Here is a 20676-nt window from a genome sequence, read left to right as displayed (position 1 = left end):
GGATAAGAGAGGAGGGAGAGGAGGAGAGAGGATAAGAGAGGAGGGGAGAGGAGGAGAGATGGGTTAAGAGAGGAGGGGAGAGGAGGAGAGATGGTTTAAAGAGGAGGGGAGGGGGGAGAGGAGGAGAGATGGGTAAGAGAGGAGGGGAGGGGAGAGGAGGAGAGATGTGATAAGTGGAGAGGAGATGTGTTAAGAGGAGAGGAGATGTGATAAGAGGAGAGGAGATGTGTTAAGAGAGGAGGAGATGTGTTAAGAGGAGAGGAGATGTGTTAAGAGGAGAGGAGATGTGTAAGAGAGGAGGGGAGAGGAGGAGAGATGGGATAGGAGAGGAGATGTGTTAAGAGAGGGGGAGAGATGGGTTAAGAGAGGAGGGGAGAGGAGGAGAGATGGGTTAAGAGAGGGGGAGAGAGGAGGAGAGATGGGTTAAGAGAGGAGGAGAGATGGGTTAAGAGAGGAGGAGAGAGGAGGAGAGATGGGTTAAGAGAGGAGGGGAGAGGAGGAGAGATGGGTTAAGAGACGAGGGGAGAGAGGAGAGATGGGTTAAGAGAGAGGGGGAGAGGAGGAGAGATGCGTAAGAGAGGAGGGGAGAGGAGGAGAGATGGGTTAAGAGAGGGGGAGAGAGGAGGAGAGATGGGTTAAGAGAGTGGAGAGATGGTTAGAGAGGAGGAGAGAGGAGGAGAGATGGGTTAAGAGAGGAGGGAGAGGAGGAGAGATGGTTAAGAGAGGGGAGAGAGGAGGAGAGATGGGTTAAGAGAGGAGGAGAGAGGAGGAGAGATGGGTTAGAAGAGGAGGGGAGAGGAGGAGAGATGGGTTAAGAGAGGAGGGGAGAGGAGGAGAGATGGGTTAAGAGAGGAGGGAGAGAGGAGGAGAGATGGGTTAAGAGAGGAGGGGAGAGAGGAGAGATGGGTTAAGAGAGGAGGGGAGAGGAGGAGAGATGGGATATGGAGGAGGGGAGATGGGTTAAGAGAGGAGGGGAGATGGGTTAAGAGAGGAGGAGAGATGGGTTAAGAGTGGAGAGAGATGGGTTAAGAGTGGAGAGAGATGGGTTAAGAGTGGAGGAGAGATGGGTTAAGAGTGGAGGAGAGATGGGTAAGAGAGGAGGGAGATGGGTTAAGAGAGGAGGGGAGATGGTTAAGAGAGGAGGGGAGAGGAGATGGTAAGAGTGGAGAGAGAGAGGGAGATGGGGATATGAGAGGAGGAGAGATGGGATAAGAGAGGAGAGAGATGGGATATGAGAGGAGGGGAGAGGAGGAAGGAGATGGGATAAGAGAGGAGGAGAGATGGGTAAGAGAGGAGGAGAGAGGAGGAGAGATGGGATATGATGAGAGGAGAGAGAGGAGAGAGAGATGGGATAAGAGAGGAGGAGAGATGGGGTTAAGAGTGGAGGAGAGAGGAGGAGAGATGGGATATGAGAGGAGGGGAGAGGAGGAGAGATGGGATAAGAGAGGAGGAGAGAGGAGGAGAGATGGGTTAAGAGAGGAGGGAGAGGAGGAGATATGAGACGAGATGAGAGGAGGAGAGATGGGTTAAGAGAGGAGGGGAGAGAGAGGAGGAGAGATGGGATAAGAGAGGAGGGGAGAGGAGGAGGATGGGATAAGAGAGGAGGGGAGAGGAGGAGAGATGGGATAAGAGAGGAGGGGAGATGGGTTAAGAGAGGAGGAGAGATGGGTTAAGAGTGGAGGGGAGAGGAGGAGAGATGGATAAGAGAGGAGGGGAGAGGAGGAGAGATGGGATAAGAGAGGAGGGGAGAGGAGGAGAGATGGGATAAGAGAGGAGGGGAGAGGAGGAGAGATGGGATAAGAGAGGAGGGGAGAGGAGGAGAGATGGGATAAGAGAGGAGGGGAGATGGGTTAAGAGAGGAGGAGAGATGGGTTAAGAGAGGAGGGGAGAGGAGGAGAGATGGGATAAGAGAGGAGGGGAGATGGGTTAAGAGAGGAGGAGAGATGGGTTAAGAGAGGAGGGGGAGAGGAGGAGAGATGGATAAGAGAGGAGGGGAGATGGGTTAAGAGTGGAGGAGAGATGAGATATGAGAGGAGGAGAGGGACTGTGTGTATTGAGGCTTCTGTTGGATTCAGATTTTCACCTTGTGTAAAAAGAGCGTCTTGTGAGGAACATGTGTATCTCCATGATGGTGACGAGTGTCACGGCCGGGAAGGATGAAAGCTGGGCCAGGGCAGTAAGGAGGTACAGGAAAAGCACACAGCCATCATGCCCAGCACCAGTCTGCTAGGAGGGAATTGGGAGGCAGCTTTAAAACGCTTTACAATATCAACTTGATGAACACCCATCTGTGATAGGGTCTGCTGGGGTTGGATGGCTGTGTGTGTGTGTGTGTGTGTGTGTGTTGTGTGTGTGTGTGTGTGTGTGCTGTGTGTGTGTGTGTGTGTGTGTGTGTGTGTGTGTGTGTGTGAAACGTTGCTCACCACACTCTATCATGGTGACTCAGTGAGCTGAAGAAATGACCACCAGTCATGTTCCCATGAACAGGCCTTGATTAGAAAACCCTCATTTCCAACTGACTGGGTTTTCTAACATGAATGGTTTTCTCCCTGTCAATGGAATGAGGATGCTGTATTGATTGAACTGAGTTGGTTTAGGATGTGTCTTCATAGGATTGTGTGTGTTTGTCAGAGTATGTGAGTTTGTGAACATGTTTTGTGTGTGTTGTGTGTGTGGGAAGAGATTGTGAAAAGGTGTGGGTGCATGTGTGCGTGGATGAGTATGTGACGTGTGTGTGTGAGAGAGAGAGACAGTCTGTGTTAAGGTGTGTGTGTTGGTGAATCAGATTGGGGGAATGAGATTGACCTTCCCTGTGTAGAAGGGTCGTCCCTTTGGCCCACTCTGATTGGAGGACACTAAACAACCCCATAAAGTACCTCTGCCTGACGAGGCAGGAAGCAGAGAGCTGTACATTTCCTTTAGTAGCCCAGTCCTCATCCAGGCAACACAATCATCTGAGTCAAGGACACTTACTGGGACACTGGCTGTGTTTGTGTGTCGGGGGTGTGTTATGTGCATTACACCTTACTAATTCTACTTCTCTCCTTCTCTCCTTAACCTCCTCGCTTCTCCTCCCTACCTCCTCTTCTTCCTCTCCTCCCTCTCTTCCTCTCTCCTTCCCCCCTCCCCCCTTCTCCTCTCCCTCTCTTTCTCCTCCTCTCCCCCTTACCTCCCTTTCCTTCCTTCCTTCCTCTCGCTCGCTCTCTCTCCTCCTCCTCCCCTCCTTCCTCTCTCTTTCTCCCCTCTTCTCCTCTCCCTCTCTTCCTCCTGCCAGCTCATGGCAGCCATCATCTTCATCAGTATGGGAGTCATCGCTTCCTTCTTCTGTGCCATCGTGGACGGAATCATCGCGGCTGAGTTCATAGTCAGTACACACACACACACACACACACACCACACTCACACTCACACACACACTCACACGCATGCACGCACACACACACACTCACGCACACTCGCACTCTCACACACACGCGCTCGCACGGCACCACGCACACTCACACTCACACACACACACACACACACACACACACACACACACACACACACACACCCACACACAACACACCACACACACACACCACCACACACACACACCACACCACACACACACCCTCTGCTCAGACTGACTCCGGTAATGAAACTTTGTAGAAACAATCAGATGGAAACTCTGGTCTCCGTGGCCAACTGTCCTCGTCACCGCTCTGTCGTTATTCACATGGCAAAGTCCAAACCAGACCCAATCTATCTGAGCACTCGCCCTGCCCGGCATGTGGGTGCTCTGGTCTGACAGCCCAGTTAAGACCGATTGAACATCCCATAATAACACTAACATCCCTTCACTCTGAGACAAGACAAGCTACAGAAATACTAGGTTGCCTCCCAAACAGCCCCCGTTTCCCTAGATAGTGCACTACTTTAACACAGCCTTAAAGTGGAAACTGACAGTGTTTTTAACTACTTTGCAGATATGAAACAAACAGACACTCAATTAATCAATCAAATGTATTTATAAAGCCCTTTTTCCATCAGTAGATGTCCCAAGGGCTGTACAGAAACCCAGCCTACAACCCCAAACAGCAGCCAATGTAGATGCACAAGACATTGTTCATATGAATATCGCCACATGAAAACCGAATCTCATCGGGATGCAGTTGTTTACATTTCACATCTGTATTACTGTGGATTATTGATGCTGGTGAAGAAACCTCTCGTTTCCTTTAAGGTAGGAATTGAACAAGTAACTCTGCTATAGTTACAGTATACTGTGCACTATGTGTCATCAGACCGTCCGAAAGACACGACCAGACTGAGAAAAGTGCTGTGAGATGAAGGAACAGATAACAGACAGCTCTAGGAAGAGTCTTGGTGGTTCCACACTGCTTCCATTTAAGAAGGATGGAGGCCACTGTGTTCTTGGGGACCTTCATCGCTGCAGACACTTTTTGGTACCCTTCCCCAGATCTGTGCCTCAATACAATCCTGTCTCGGAGGGTTACGAACAATTCCTTTGACCTCATGGCTTGGTTTTTGCTCTGACATGCTCTGTCAACTGTGGGATTTATAGACAGGTGTGTGTCTCCCAAATCATGTCCAATCAATTGAATTTACCACAGGTGGATTCCAATCAAGTTGTAGAAACATCTCAAGGATGATCAATGGAACAGGGATGCACCGAGCTCAATTTCGAGTCTCATAGCAAAGGGTCTGAATATATTTGATTGATTGATTTGCCACAAGGGCCTGCCAGGGCCTCCCGAGTGGTGCAGTGGTCTAAGGCCCTGCATCACAGTGCTAGCTTGTGCCACTAGAGATTCTGGGTTCGAGTCCAGGCTCTGTCACAGCCGGCCGCGACCGGGAGACCCATGGGGCGGCGCACAATTAGCCCAGCGTCGTCCGGGTTAGGGGAGGGTTTGGCCGGCAGGGATGTCCTTGACCCATCACTTGCGGGTTTAAGTTGGCGTTGTTCAAGAAGCAGTGCGGCTTGGTTGGGTTGTGTTTCGGAGGACGCACAGCTCTTGACCTTCGCCTCTCCGAGTCCGTACGGGAGTTGCAGCGATGAGACAAGACTGTAACTACCAATTGGACACCACGAAATTGGGGAGAAATAGTTAAAACAAAGGGCCTGTCGTCATTCACTATGAACGGACTGTGTGTTTACAGGCAGTAGGGCCTGTCGTCATCACTATGAACTGGACTGTGTGTTTATAGGCAGTAGGACCTGCCGTCATTCACTATGAACTGGACTGTGTGTTTACAGGCAGTAGGGCCTGTCATCAATTCCACTATGAACTGGACTGTGTGTATTACAGGCAGTAGGACCTGCATCATTCACTATGAATGGACTGTGTGTTTACAGGCAGTAGGACCTGCCATCATTCACTATGAACTGGACTGTGTGTTTACAGGCAGTAGGACCTGCATCATTCACTTTGAACTGGACTGTGTGTTTACAGGCAGTAGGACCTGTCATCATTCACTATGAACTGGACTGTGTGTTTACAGGCAGTAGGACCTGCCATCATTCACTTTGAACTGGACTGTGTGTTTACAGGCAGTAGGACCTGCCATCATTCACTTTGAACTGGACTGTGTGTTTACAGGCAGTAGGACCTGCCATCATTCACTATGAACTGGACTGTGTGTTTACAGGCAGTAGGACCTGTCATCATTCACTATGAACTGGTCTGTGTGTTTACAGGCAGTAGGACCTGTCATCATTCACTATGAACTGGTCTGTGTGTTTACAGGCAGTAGACCTGCCATCATTCACTATGAACTGGACTGTGTGTTTACAGGCAGTAGGACCTGCCATCATTCACTTTGAATGGACTGTGTGTTTACAGGCAGTAGGACCTGCCATCATTCACTTTGAACTGGACTGTGTGTTTACAGGCAGTAGGACCTGCCATCATTCACTATGAACTGGACTGTGTGTTTACAGGCAGTAGGACCTGTCAATCATTCACTATGAACTGGTCTGTGGTGTTTACAGGCAGTAGGACCTGTCATCATTCACTATGAACTGGTCTGTGTGTTTACAGGCAGTAGGACCTGCCATCATTCACTATGAACTGGTCTGTGTGTTTACAGGCAGTAGGACCCAGCGCCGCTTTAGATCATTAGAACGCATTCGCAAAAAGCCACAAAATACACCTTAAATACCTTCAGAAAGTATTCAGACCCCTTGACATTTTCCACATTTTGTTACGTTACAGCCTTGTTCTAAAATTGATTAAATAAAAACAATTCCTCGTCAATCTACCACACACTACCCCATAATGACATCACAATACCCCATAATGACATCACAATACCCCATAATGACATCACAATACCCCATAATGACATCACAATACCCCATAATGACATCACAATACCCCATAATGACATCACAATACCCCATAATGACATCACAATACCCCATAATGAACAAAGCGAAACATGTTTTTTAGATTTTTTGGGGGCAAATTTATTGAAAATAAAAAACAGATGCCTGATTTACATCAGCCAATGTCACAAATTGCTATCAAGAAACCCAGCCTAAATCCCCAAACAGCAAGCAATGCAGGTGTAGAATGCACGGTGGCTAGGAAAAACTCCCTAGAAAGGCAGGAACCTTGGAAGCAACCTAGAGAGGAACCAGGCTCTGAGGGGTGGTCAGTCCTCTTCTGGCTGTGCCGGGTGGAGATTATAAACCTAGAGAGGAACCAGGCTCTGAGGGGTGGTCAGTCCTCTTCTGGCTGTGCCGGGTGGAGATTATAAACCTAGAGAGGAACCAGGCTCTGAGGGGTGGTCAGTCCTCTTCTGGAGGGGCCGGGTGGAGATTATAAACCTAGAGAGGAACCAGGCTCTGAGAGGTGGCCAGTCCTCTTCTGGCTGTGCCGGGTGGAGATTATAAACCTAGAGAGGAACCAGGCTCTGAGGGGTGGTCAGTCCTCTTCTGGCTGTGCCGGGTGGAGATTATAAACCTAGAGAGGAACCAGGCTCTGAGGGGTGGTCAGTCCTCTTCTGGAGGGGCCGGGTGGAGATTATAAACCTAGAGAGGAACCAGGCTCTGAGGGGTGGTCAGTCCTCTTCTGGCTGTGCCGGGTGGAGATTATAAACCTAGAGAGGAACCAGGCTCTGAGGGGTGGTCAGTCCTCTTCTGGAGGGGCCGGGTGGAGATTATAAACCTAGAGAGGAACCAGGCTCTGAGGGGTGGTCAGTCCTCTTCTGGCTGTGCCGGGTGGAGATTATAAACCTAGAGAGGAACCAGGCTCTGAGGGGTGGTCAGTCCTCTTCTGGCTGTGCCGGGTGGAGATTATAAACCTAGAGAGGAACCAGGCTCTGAGGGGTGGTCAGTCCTCTTCTGGAGGGGCCGGGTGGAGATTATAAACCTAGAGAGGAACCAGGCTCTGAGGGGTGGTCAGTCCTCTTCTGGCTGTGCCGGGTGGAGATTATAAATCTAGAGAGGAACCAGGCTCTGAGGGGTGGTCAGTCCTCTTCTGGCTGTGCCGGGTGGAGATTATAACCTAGAGAGGAACCAGGCTCTGAGGGATGGTCAGTCCTCTTCTGGCTGTGCCGGGTGGAGATTATAAACCTAGAGAGGAACCAGGCTCTGAGGGGTGGCCAGTCCTCTTCTGGCTGTGCCGGGTGGAGATTATAAACCTAGAGAGGAACCAGGCTCTGAGAGGTGGCCAGTCCTCTTCTGGCTGTGCCGGGTGGAGATTATAAACCTAGAGAGGAACCAGGCTCTGAGGGGTGGCCAGTCCTCTTCTGGCTGTGCCGGGTGGAGATTATAAACCTAGAGAGGAACCAGGCTCTGAGAGGTGGCCAGTCCTCTTCTGGCTGTGCCGGGTGGAGATTATAACAGAACATGGCCAAGATGTTCAAACGTTCCTAGATGACCAGCAGGGTCAAGGTCACAGTGGTTGTAGAGGGTGCAACAGGTCAGCACCTCAAGGGTAAATGTAATTAGGCTTTTCGTAGCTGATCATTCAGAGTTAGAGACAGCAGGTGCGGTAGAGAGAGAGTTGAAAACAGCAGATCAGGACAAGGTAGCACGTCCGGTGAACTGGTCAGGGTTCCATAGCCGCAGGCAGAACAGTTGAAACTGCTGGAGCAGCAGCATGACCAGGTGGACTGGGGACAGCAAGGAGTCATCAGGCCAGGTAGTCCTGAGGTATGGTCCTAGGGCTCAGGTCCTCCGAGAGAAAAGAGAGAATTAGAGAGGGCAAACTTAAATTCACACAGGACACCAGATAAGACAGTACTCCAGATATAACAGACTGATCCTAGCCCCCCGACACAGAAACTATATGTCTACTGTCGCTCTGATTGGCTGTAGCACACCGAACAGTCTGCCTAGACTCCGGTCTGTTATTGGGTTTTATGTCCTGCAGTGTCTATTAATTGTCCAAACACACAGCCATGTTCCCATTATATATTGCTATAGAATGTTCACATATGCCTGACTCTACGTAATTCCTAAACATTCTAAGAATTTATGAAAACGTCAAAATGACCATATCTAATGGCTCGCTTGTCAGATAATGATTCATATTCTTCCTGGGGGTGTATATATGAATACATTTTAATAAGATTTCATGTTGTTAAAATGCTGTTAGTTTCAACTTGAATCTCCTCTCTGTTTCCTCTCTCAGGACAGTAGGCCGCTGCTGGAGGACAGGTGTGAGTTCTACGCCAGTGGATCAGGGTACGCCTACGACAACTATTATACTGAGGTGAATCAGAACACACACACACACACACACACACACACACACACACACACACACACACACACACACACACACACCACACACACACACCACACACACACACACACACACACACACCCCACCACACACACATCTCCTCCACACACACACACACCTCCTCCACACACACACACACACACACACAAACACCTCCTCCACACACACACCTCGCCACCACACACACACACACACCTCCTCCACACACACACCTCCTCTACACACACACCTCCTCCACACACACACCCCCCACCACACACACCCCACCACACACACACACCTCCTCCACACACACACACACACACACCTCCACACACACACCTCCACCTCCCACCACACACACACATCCTTCCTAAGTATACTGTGTGTGAAAAACGTTGAATGACTTGCTTATGGCTTTCAGAATTCATTAAAGCTCGATGAAGTCTTTACAGAGTTAGTAAAAGTTGTGGGGCGGATCTTTCCCTTCCCACTCAGTACAGCGTGTTCACAGTGTTACCATGGAGATTGAGCCTGTGTCTGAAATAACACCCTATTCCTTTAATAGTGGAGGAGGGGGGGGCGTAGGTCTATCTTTAGAGTCTGAAATAATATGGGGGGTAGATAATACATAGTTAGGGGTTATGGGGGGTAGATAATACATAGTTAGGGGTTATGGGGGGGTAGATAATACATAGTTAGGGGTTATGGGGGGGTAGATAATACATAGTTATGGTTATGGGGGGGTAGATAATACATAGTTAGGGTTATGGGGGGGTAGATAATACATAGTTAGGGGTTATGGGGGGGTAGATAATACATAGTTATGGGTTATGGGGGGGTAGATAATACATAGTTAGGGGTTATGGGGGGGCAGATAATACATAGTTAGGGGTTATGGGGGGGCAGATAATACATAGTTAGGGGTTATGGGGGGGCAGATAATACATAGTTAGGGGTTATGGGGGGTAGATAATACATAGTTAGGGGTTATGGTTTGGGACGGGTTCGCTGGTTGGGGTTTTGGGCTCTCTGGCACCATCTACTGACAATGACATATTATGTTATTTGCTGCCATAGTAATGTCTCTTTGTCTCTGTTCTGTCTGTCTGTCTGTCTGTCTGTCTGTCTGTCTGTCTGTCTGTCTGTCTGTCTGTCTGTCTGTCTGTCTGTCTGTCTGTAGGTGGTGTGCAGCTCATTCAACAGTGAGTGTAAAGTGAGAATGAAGAGCAACACCTGCTACTGCTGTGACCTGTACAACTGTGAGAGGTAAGGAAAAACACCTGTGTGTGTGTTCCCGTTCAAGCACGGAGGTGTGTGTGTGACTGTCTGTTGTCTCCTCTCTCTCCTCCAGTCCAGACTACCATACCCATTACTATGAGTTCACTCTGTCTCCTCTCTCTCCTCCAGTCCAGACTACCATACCCATTACTATGAGTTCACTCTGTCTCCTGTCTCTCCTCCAGTCCAGACTACCATACCCATTACTATGAGTTCACTCTGTCTCCTGTCTCTCCTCCAGTCCAGACTACCATACCCATTACTATGAGTTCACTCTGTCTCCTGTCTCTCCTCCAGTCCAGACTACCATACCCAGTACTATGAGTTCACTCTGTCTCCTGTCTCTCCTCCAGTCCAGACTACCATACCCATTACTATGAGTTCACTCTGTCTCCTGTCTCTCCTCCAGTCCAGACTACCATACCCATTACTATGAGTTCACTCTGTCTCCTGTCTCTCCTCCAGTCCAGACTACCATACCCAGTACTATGAGTTCACTCTGTCTCCTGTCTCTCCTCCAGTCCAGACTACCATACCCATTACTATGAGTTCACTCTGTCTCCTGTCTCTCCTCCAGTCCAGACTACCATACCCATTACTATGAGTTCACGGGGGTGAGTAGCTGCTGGGATGTGGTCCATCTCCATCGTCTGCTGTGGGCCTGTGTGGTGCTCAACATAATGGGCCTGTTCCTGGGAATCATCACAGCTGCTATACTGGGGGCTTACAAGGACCTGGTGGGCATACACACACACACACACACACACACACACACACACACACACACACACACACACACACACACACACACACACACAATACCTAGAACACACGTCTGTTTGTTAGGTACCTATTTCATTTGTTATTGTTTACACTAACTATATGTATTCCTCTCTCTTCCCCCCTCCCCTCCCCTCCCCTCTCTCTTTCTCCCTTCCCCCTCCCCCTCCCCCTTTCTCCCTTCCCCCCTCCCCTCCCCCTTTCTCCTTCCCCCCTCCCCTCCCCTCTCCTCTTTCTCCCTTCCCCCCTCCCCCCTCTCTCTTTCTCCCTTCCCCCCTCCCCTCCCCTCTCTCTTTCTCCCTTCCCCCCTCCCCCCTCTCTCTTTCTCCCTTCCCCCCTCCCCTCCCCTCTCTCTTTCTCCCTTCCCCCCTCCCCTCCCCTCTTTCTCTCTCCCTTCCCCCCTCCCCTCCACTCTCTCTTTCTCCCTTCCCCCCTCCCCTCCGCTCTCTCTTTCTCCCTTACCCCCTTCTCTCCCCTCTCCCTTCCCTTCACCCTCTCTCCCTCCCTTCACTCTCCCTCTTTCCCTCCCCTCTCCCTTCGCCCCTTCTCTCCCTTCCCTCCCCTCTCCCCTCTCCCTTCACCCTCTCTCCCTCCCTTCGCTCTCCCTCTTTCCCTCCTCTCCCCTCTCCCTCTCCCTTCCCCCTCCCCCTTCCCCCTCTCTTTCTCCCTCCCCTCCCCCCTTCCCTCTCTCTTTCTCCCTCCCTGCCCTCTCCCTTCCCCTCTCTCTTTCTCTCTCCCTGCCCTCTCCCTTCCCCTCTCTCTTTCTCTCTCCCTGCCCTCTCCCTTCCCCTCTCTCTTTCTCCCTCCCTCCCATCTCCCTTCCCCCCCTCTTCTCCCCTCCCCTCCCCTCCCCCTTCCCTCCCCTCCCCTCTCCCTCCCTCCTCCCTCTCCTTCCCTCCTTCTGTCTCCCTTTATCTCAGGCTCCCGCCCCCCAGATGTCCCCCAGTCCCGCCCCACCCCCCCACATCATGTATAACCCCACCCAGCACGTGGTGACCTACGCTGGCTTCTGCCCCAATGGACAGGCCCTGCCCGCCTACCCCAACTACCCCGCTTTGCCCATGCAGGTAAAAATACCCCAACTACCCCGCTCTGCCCCTGTAGGTTAGACCCCAACTACCCCACTCTGCCCCTATAGGTTAGACCCCAACTACCCCACTATGCCCCTGTAGGTTAGACCCCAACTACCCCACTCTGCCCCTGTAGGTTAGACCCCAACTACCCCACTCTGCCCCTGTAGGTTAGACCCCAACTACCCCACTCTGCCCCTGTAGGTTAGACCCCAACTACCCCACTCTGCCCCTGTAGGTTAGACCCCAACTACCCCACTCTGTCCCTGTAGGTTAGACCCCAACTACCCCACTCTGCCCCTCTAGGTTAGACCCCAACTACCCCACTCTGCCCCTGTAGGTTAGACCCCAACTACCCCAACTACCCCACTCTGCCCCTGTAGATTAGACCCCAACTACCCCACTCTGCCCCTGGAGGTTAGACCCCAACTACCCCACTCTGCCCCTGTAGGTTAGACCCCAACTACCCCACTCTGCCCCTGTAGGTTAGACCCCAACTACCCCACTCTGCCCCTCTAGGTTAGACCCCAACTACCCCCACTCTGTCCCTGTAGGTTAGACCCCAACTACCCCACTCTGCCCCTCTAGGTTAGACCCCAACTACCCCACTCTGCCCCTGTAGGTTAGACCCCAACTACCCCACTCTGCCCCTGTAGGTTAGACCCCAACTACCCCACTCTGCCCCTGCAGGTTAGACCCCAACTACCCCACTCTGTCCCTACAGGGTTAGACCCCAACTACCCCCAACTACCCCACTCTGCCCCTGCAGGTTAGACCCCAACTAGCCCACTCTGCCCCTACAGGGTTAGACCCCAACTACCCCCAAAGGTTAGACCCCAACTACCCCACTCTGCCCCTACGGGGTTAGACCCCAACTAACCCCAACTACCCCACTCTGCCCCTGCAGGTTAGACCCCAACTACCCCACTCTGCCCCTGTAGGTTAGACCCCAACTACCCCACTCTGCCCCTGTAGGTTAGACCCCAACTACCCCACTCTGCCCCTCTAGGTTAGACCCCAACTACCCCACTCTGTCCCTGTAGGTTAGACCCCAACTACCCCACTCTGCCCCTCTAGGTTAGACCCCAACTACCCCACTCTGCCCCTGTAGGTTAGACCCCAACTACCCCACTCTGCCCCTGTAGGTTGGACCCCAACTACCCCACTATGCCCCTGCAGGTTAGACCCCAACTACCCCACTCTGTCCCTACAGGGTTAGACCCCAACTACCCCCAACTACCCCACTCTGCCCCTGCAGGTTAGACCCCAACTAGCCCACTCTGCCCCTACAGGGTTAGACCCCAACTACCCCCAAAGGTTAGACCCCAACTACCCCACTCTGCCCCTACGGGGTTAGACCCCAACTAACCCCAACTACCCCACTCTGCCCCTGCAGGTTAGACCCCAACTACCACAAACTACCCCACTCTGCCCCTACGGGGTTTGACCCCAACTACCCCACTCTGCCCCTGTAGGTTAGACCCCAACTACCCCACTCTGCCCCTACGGGGTTAGACCCCGACTACCCCACTCTGCCCCTGCAGGTTAGACCCCAACTACCACAAACTACCCCACTCTGCCCCTACGGGGTTTGACCCCAACTACCCCACTCTGCCCCTGTAGGTTAAACCCCAACTACCCCGCTCTGCCCGTACGGGGTTAGACCCAAACTACCCCAACTACCCCAACTACCCCACTCTGCCCCTGTAGGTTAGACCCCGACTACTGCACTCTGCCCCTGTAGGTTAGACCCCAACTACCCCACTCTGCCCCTGTAGGTTAGACCCCGACTACTGCACTCTGCCCCTGTAGGTTAGACCCCAACTACCCCACTCTGCCCCTACGGGGTTAGACCCCGACTACTGCACTCTGCCCCTACGGGGTTAGACCCCCGACTACCCCACTCTGCCCCTGTAGGTTAGATCCTGACTACTGCACTCTGCCCCTGTAGGTTAGACCCCGACTACCGCACTCTGCCCCTGTAGGTTAGACCCCGACTACCCCACTCTGCCCCTCTAGGTTAGACCCCAACTACCCCACTCTGCCCCTGTAGGTTAGACCCCGACTACCCCACTCTGCCCCTGTAGGTTAGACCCCGACTACCTCACTCTGCCCCTACGGGGTTAGACCCCGACTACCCCACTCTGCCCCTACGGGGTTAGACCCCGACTACCCCACTCTGCCCCTGTAGGTTAGACCCCGACTACCCCACTCTGCCCCTACGGGGTTAGACCCCGACTACCCCACTCTGCCCCTACGGGGTTAGACCCCGACTACCCCACTCTGCCCCTACGGGGTTAGACCCTGACTACCCCACTCTGCCCCTGCAGCTGATTAGCTGTTGTCTCACCTACTGTTTTAGCTAGCTTTCCCAATTCAACACCTGTGATTACTGTATGCCTCGCTGTATGTCTCTCTCAAATGTCAATATGCCTTGTATACTGTTGTTCAGGTTAGTTATCATTGTTTTAGTTCACAATGGAGCCCCTAGTTCCACTCTTCATACCCCTGATAACTCCTTTGTCCCACCTCCCACACATGCGGTGACCTCACCCATTACTACCAGCATGTCCAGAGATACAACCTCTCTCATCATCACCCAGTGCCTGGGCTTACCTCCGCTGTACCCGCACCCCACCATACCCCTGTCTGCGCATTATGCCCTGAATATATTCTACCATGCCCAGAAACCTGCTCCTTTTATTCTCTGTCCCCAACGCTCTAGGCGACCAGTTTTGATAGCCTTTAGCCGCACCCTCATACTACTCCTTCTCTGTTCCGCGGGTGATGTGGAGGTAAACCCAGGCCCTGCATGTCCCCAGGCACCCTCATTTGTTGACTTCTGTGATCGAAAAAGCCTTGGTTTCATGCATGTCAACATCAGAAGCCTCCTCCCTAAGTTTGTCTTACTCACTGCTTTAGCACACTCTGCTAACCCTGATGTCCTTGCTGTGTCTGAATCCTGGCTCAGGAAGGCCACCAAAAATTCAGAGATTTCCATACCCAACTATAACATCTTCCGTCAAGATAGAACTGCCAAAGGGGGAGGAGTTGCAGTTTACTGCAGAGATAGCCTGCAAAGTAATGTCATACTTTCCAGGTCCATACCCAAACAGTTCGAACTACTAATTTTGAAAATTACTCTCTCCAGAAATAAGTCTCTCACGGTTGCCGCCTGCTACCGACCCCCCTCAGCTCCCAGCTGTGCCCTGGACACCATTTGTGAATTGATCGCCCCCCATCTAGCTTCAGAGTTTGTTCTGTTAGGTGACCTAAACTGGGATATGCTTAACACCCCGCCAGTCCTACAATCTAAGCTAGATGCCCTCAATCTCACACAAATCATCAAGGAACCCACCAGGTACAACCCTAACTCTGTAAACAAGGGCACCCTCATAGACGTCATCCTGACCAACTGGCCCTCCAAATACACCTCCGCTGTCTTCAACCAGGATCTCAGCGATCACTGCCTCATTGCCTGTATCCGCTACGGAGCCGCAGTCAAACGACCACCCCTCATCACTGTCAAACGCTCCCTAAAACACTTCTGTGAGCAGGCCTTTCTAATCGACCTGGCCCGGGTATCCTGGAAGGACATTGACCTCATCCCGTCAGTTGAGGATGCCTGGTCATTCTTTAAAAGTAACTTCCTCACCATTTTAGATAAGCATGCTCCGTTCAAAAAATGCAGAACTAAGAACAGATACAGCCCTTGGTTCACCCCAGACCTGACTGCCCTCGACCAGCACAAAAACATCCTGTGGCGGACTGCAATAGCATCGAATAGTCCCCGTGATATGCAACTGTTCAGGGAAGTCCGGAACCAATACACGCAGTCAGTCAGGAAAGCTAAGGCCAGCTACTTCAGGCAGAAGTTTGCATCCTGTAGCTCCAACTCCAAAAAGTTCTGGGACACTGTGAAGTCCATGGAGAACAAGAGCACCTCCTCCCAGCTGCCCACTGCACTGAGGCTAGGTAACACGGTCACCACTGATAAATCCATGATTATCGAAAACTTCAATAAGCATTTCTCAACGGCTGGCCATGCCTTCCGCCTGGCTACTTCAACCTCGGCCAACAGCTCCGCCCCCCCCGCAGCTCCTCGCCCAAGCCTCTCCAGGTTCTCCTTTACCCAAATCCAGATAGCAGATGTTCTGAAAGAGCTGCAAAACCTGGACCCGTACAAATCAGCTGGGCTTGACAATCTGGACCCTCTATTTCTGAAACTATCTGCCACCATTGTCGCAACCCCTATTACCAGCCTGTTCAACCTCTCTTTCATCTCGTCTGAGATCCCCAAGGATTGGAAAGCTGCCGCAGTCATCCCCCTCTTCAAAGGGGGAGACACCCTGGACCCAAACTGTTACAGACCTATATCCATCCTGCCCTGCCTATCTAAGGTCTTCGAAAGCCAAGTCAACAAACAGGTCACTGACCATCTCGAATCCCACCGTACCTTCTCCGCTGTGCAATCTGGTTTCCGAGCCGGTCATGGGTGCACCTCAGCCACACTCAAGGTACTAAACGATATCATAACCGCCATCGATAAAAGACAGTACTGTGCAGCCGTCTTCATCGACCTTGCCAAGGCTTTCGACTCTGTCAATCACCATATTCTTATCGGCAGACTCAGTAGCCTCGGTTTTTCGGATGACTGCCTTGCCTGGTTCACCAATTACTTTGCAGACAGAGTTCAGTGTGTCAAATCGGAGGGCATGCTGTCCGGTCCTCTGGCAGTCTCTATGGGGGTGCCACAGGGTTCAATTCTCGGGCCGACTCTTTTCTCTGTGTATATCAATGATGTTGCTCTTGCTGCGGGCGATTCCCTGATCCACCTCTACGCAGACGACACCATTCTATATACTTTCGGCCCGTCTTTGGACACTGTGCTATCTAACCTCCAAACAAGCTTCAATGCCATACAACACTCCTTCCGTGGCCTCCAACTGCTCTTAAACGCTAGTAAAACCAAATGCATGCTTTTCAACCGGTCGCTGCCTGCACCTGCATGCCCGACTAGCATCACCACCCTGGATGGTTCCGACCTAGAATATGTGGACGTCTATAAGTACCTAGGTGTCTGGCTAGACTGCAAACTCTCCTTCCAGACTCATATCAAACATCTCCAATCGAAAATCAAATCAAGAGTCGGCTTTCTATTCCGCAACAAAGCCTCCTTCACTCACGCCGCCAAGCTTACCCTAGTAAAACTGACTATCCTACCGATCCTCGACTTCGGCGATGTCATCTACAAAATGGCTTCCAACACTCTACTCAGCAAACTGGATGCAGTCTATCACAGTGCCATCCGTTTTGTCACTAAAGCACCTTATACCACCCACCACTGCGACTTGTATGCTCTAGTCGGCTGGCCCTCGCTACATATTCGTCGCCAGACCCACTGGCTCCAGGTCATCTACAAGTCTATGCTAGGTAAAGCTCCGCCTTATCTCAGCTCACTGGTCACGATGGCAACACCCATCCGTAGCACGCGCTCCAGCAGGTGTATCTCACTGATCATCCCTAAAGCCAACACCTCATTTGGCCGCCTTTCGTTCCAGTACTCTGCTGCCTGTGACTGGAACGAATTGCAAAAATCGCTGAAGTTGGAGACTTTTATCTCCCTCACCAACTTCAAACATCAGCTATCTGAGCAGCTAACCGATCGCTGCAGCTGTACATAGTCTATTGGTAAATAGCCCACCCTTTTCACCTACCTCATCCCCATACTGTTTTTATTTATTTACTTTTCTGCTCTTCTGCACACCAATATCTCTACCTGTACATGACCATCTGATCATTTATCACTCCAGTGTTAATCTGCAAAATTGTAATTATTTGCCTACCTCCTCATGCCTTTTGCACACATTGTATATAGACCCCCCTTTGTTTTCTACTGTGTTATTGACTTGTTAATTGTTTACTCCATGTGTAACTCTTTGTTGTATGCTCACACTGCTATGCTTTATCTTGGCCAGGTCGCAGTTGCAAATGAGAACTTGTTCTCAACTAGCCTACCTGGTTAAATAAAGGTGAAATAAAAATAAATTAAAAAAGACCCCGACTACCCCACTCTGCCCCTGTAGGTTAGACCCCGACTACCCCACTCTGCCCCTACGGGGTTAGACCCCGACTACCCCACTCTGCCCCTACGGGGTTAGACCCCGACTACCCCACTCTGCCCCTGTAGGTTAGACCCCGACTACCCCACTCTGCCCCTACGGGTTAGACCCCGACTACCCCACTCTGCCCCTACGGGGTTAGACCCCGACTACCCCACTCTGCCCCTACGGGGTTAGACCCCGACTACCCCACTCTGCCCCTACGGGGTTAGACCCCGACTACCCCACTCTGCCCCTGCAGGTTAGACCCCGACTACCCCACTCTGCCCCTACGGGGTTAGACCCCGACTACCCCACTCTGCCCCTACGGGGTTAGACCCCGACTACCCCACTCTGCCCCTACGGGGTTAGACCCCGACTACCCCACTCTGCCCCTACGGGGTTAGACCCCAACTACCCCACTCTGCCCCTGTAGGTTAGACCCCGACTACCCCACTCTGCCCCTACGGGGTTAGACCCCGACTACCCCACTCTGCCCCTACGGGGTTAGACCCCGACTACCCCACTCTGCCCCTACGGGGTTAGACCCCGACTACCCCACTCTGCCCCTACGGGGTTAGACCCCGACTACCCCACTCTGCCCCTGCAGGTTAGACCCCGACTACCCCACTCTGCCCCTGTAGGTTAGACCCCGACTACCCCACTCTGCCCCTACGGGGTTAGACCCCGACTACCCCACTCTGCCCCTACGGGGTTAGACCCCGACTACCCCACTCTGCCCCTACGGGGTTAGACCCCGACTACCCCACTCTGCCCCTACGGGGTTAGACCCTGACTACCCCACTCTGCCCCTGCAGGTTAGACCCCGACTACCCCACTCTGCCCCTGTAGGTTAGACCCCAACTACCCCACTCTGCCCCTGTAGGTTAGACCCCGACTACCCCACTCTGCCCCTGTAGGTTAGACCCCAACTACCCCACTCTGCCCCTGTAGGTTAGACCCCGACTACCCCACTCTGCCCCTACGGGGTTAGACCCCGACTACCCCACTCTGCCCCTGTAGGTTAGACCCCGACTACCCCACTCTGCCCCTACGGGGTTAGACCCCGACTACCCCACTCTGCCCCTACGGGGTTAGACCCCAACTACCCCACTCTGCCCCTGTAGGTTAGACCCCGACTACCCCACTCTGCCCCTACGGGGTTAGACCCCGACTACCCCACTCTGCCCCTGTAGGTTAGACCCCGACTACCCCACTCTGCCCCTACGGGTTAGACCCCGACTACCCCACTCTGCCCCTACGGGGTTAGACCCGACTACCCCACTCTGCCCCTACGGGGTTAGACCCCGACTACCCCACTCTGCCCCTACGGGGTTAGACCCCGACTACCCCACTCTGCCCCTACGGGGTTAGACCCCGACTACCCCACTCTGCCCCTGCAGGTTAGACCCCGACTACCCCACTCTGCCCCTGTAGGTTAGACCCCGACTACCCCACTCTGCCCCTACGGGGTTAGACCCCGACTACCCCACTCTGCCCCTACGGGGTTAGATCCCGACTACCCCACTCTGCCCCTACGGGGTTAGATCCCGACTACCCCACTCTGCCCCTACGGGGTTAGACCCCGACTACCCCACTCTGCCCCTACGGGGTTAGACCCCGACTACCCCACTCTGCCCCTACGGGGTTAGACCCTGACTACCCCACTCTGCCCCTGCAGGTTAGACCCCGACTACCCCACTCTGCCCCTGTAGGTTAGACCCCCAACTACCCCACTCTGCCCCTGTAGGTTAGACCCCGACTACCCCACTCTGCCCCTACGGGGTTAGACCCCGACTACCCCACTCTGCCCCTACGGGGTTAGACCCCGACTACCCCACTCTGCCCCTACGGGGTTAGACCCCGACTACCCCACTCTGCCCCTACGGGGTTAGACCCCGACTACCCCACTCTGCCCCTGCAGGTTAGACCCCGACTACCCCACTCTGCCCCTGTAGGTTAGACCCCAACTACCCCACTCTGCCCCTGTAGGTTAGACCCCAACTACCCCACTCTGCCCCTGTAGGTTAGACCCCAACTACCCCAACTACCCCACTCTGCCCCTGCAGGTTAGACCCCAAAGCTCCTCCTCATCCAGTGATATGAATGTCTCCTCTCTGTCGTCTCTCTCCTCTCTTTATCCTCGCTCTCTTCTCTCTATGTCTCTCTCTCTCTCCTCTGTTGTCTCTCTCTCTCGACCTCGGTCTCTCTCTCTCTCCTCTGTTGTCTCTCCTCTTCTCTCTCTCTGTCTTTCTCAGCACCACAGCAGTTACCAGGGCCCCTCCACCCCCCAGCCCGGCCTGGAGATGACCCTAACCCCCTCCTCTCCGTCAGAGGAGAGCCAGAGCCAGCCTTCCGCCCAGGCCCCCTGCCAGCCCACCTTCCAGACTGGCTCCCAGGACCCTGGTCAGGGTTACATGCTAACACCCAACGCCCCTGCCCTCTACCCTGGCCCCGTCTACGGGCCCTCCGGCTTCGAGAAGCCCCCTCCTTATGCATGCTGAATGCCAACCTGACCTTTAGCCTTTGACCTTTAGGCCAGGGTAAGAGAGGCTAATGTCCAGAAACAACACCTAGTCTCTGTCACCTGGTCAGCACAGACATGAAGGAATCAGCTCGGTGTGACAGCTTCCATATATCCTATCAATCAATCAGATATGGCTTCCATATAACAAACATATCCTTCCAACCAATCAGATATGGCCT

General features: G+C 52.8%; 1 protein-coding gene across 1 annotated transcript; it reads left to right on the top strand.

The window, feature by feature from the left end:
- The first annotated feature begins 2113 nt into the window (after positions 1–2113).
- Positions 2114–20474, top strand: tmem255b (transmembrane protein 255B). Its single transcript, XM_031819602.1, has 7 exons — positions 2114–2176; positions 3275–3364; positions 8646–8726; positions 9922–10007; positions 10597–10756; positions 11720–11866; positions 20229–20474. The coding sequence occupies exons 1-7, from the start codon at positions 2114–2116 to the stop codon at positions 20472–20474; spliced, it is 873 nt and encodes a 290-aa protein (XP_031675462.1).
- Positions 20475–20676: the final 202 nt, after the last annotated feature.

The sequence above is a fragment of the Oncorhynchus kisutch genome, unplaced genomic scaffold (assembly GCF_002021735.2).
Source record: "Oncorhynchus kisutch isolate 150728-3 unplaced genomic scaffold, Okis_V2 scaffold2322, whole genome shotgun sequence".
Lineage (NCBI taxonomy): Eukaryota > Metazoa > Chordata > Actinopteri > Salmoniformes > Salmonidae > Oncorhynchus > Oncorhynchus kisutch.
Note: the sequence above shows the minus strand (reverse complement) of the source record. Positions and strands in the feature narration are given on the sequence as shown.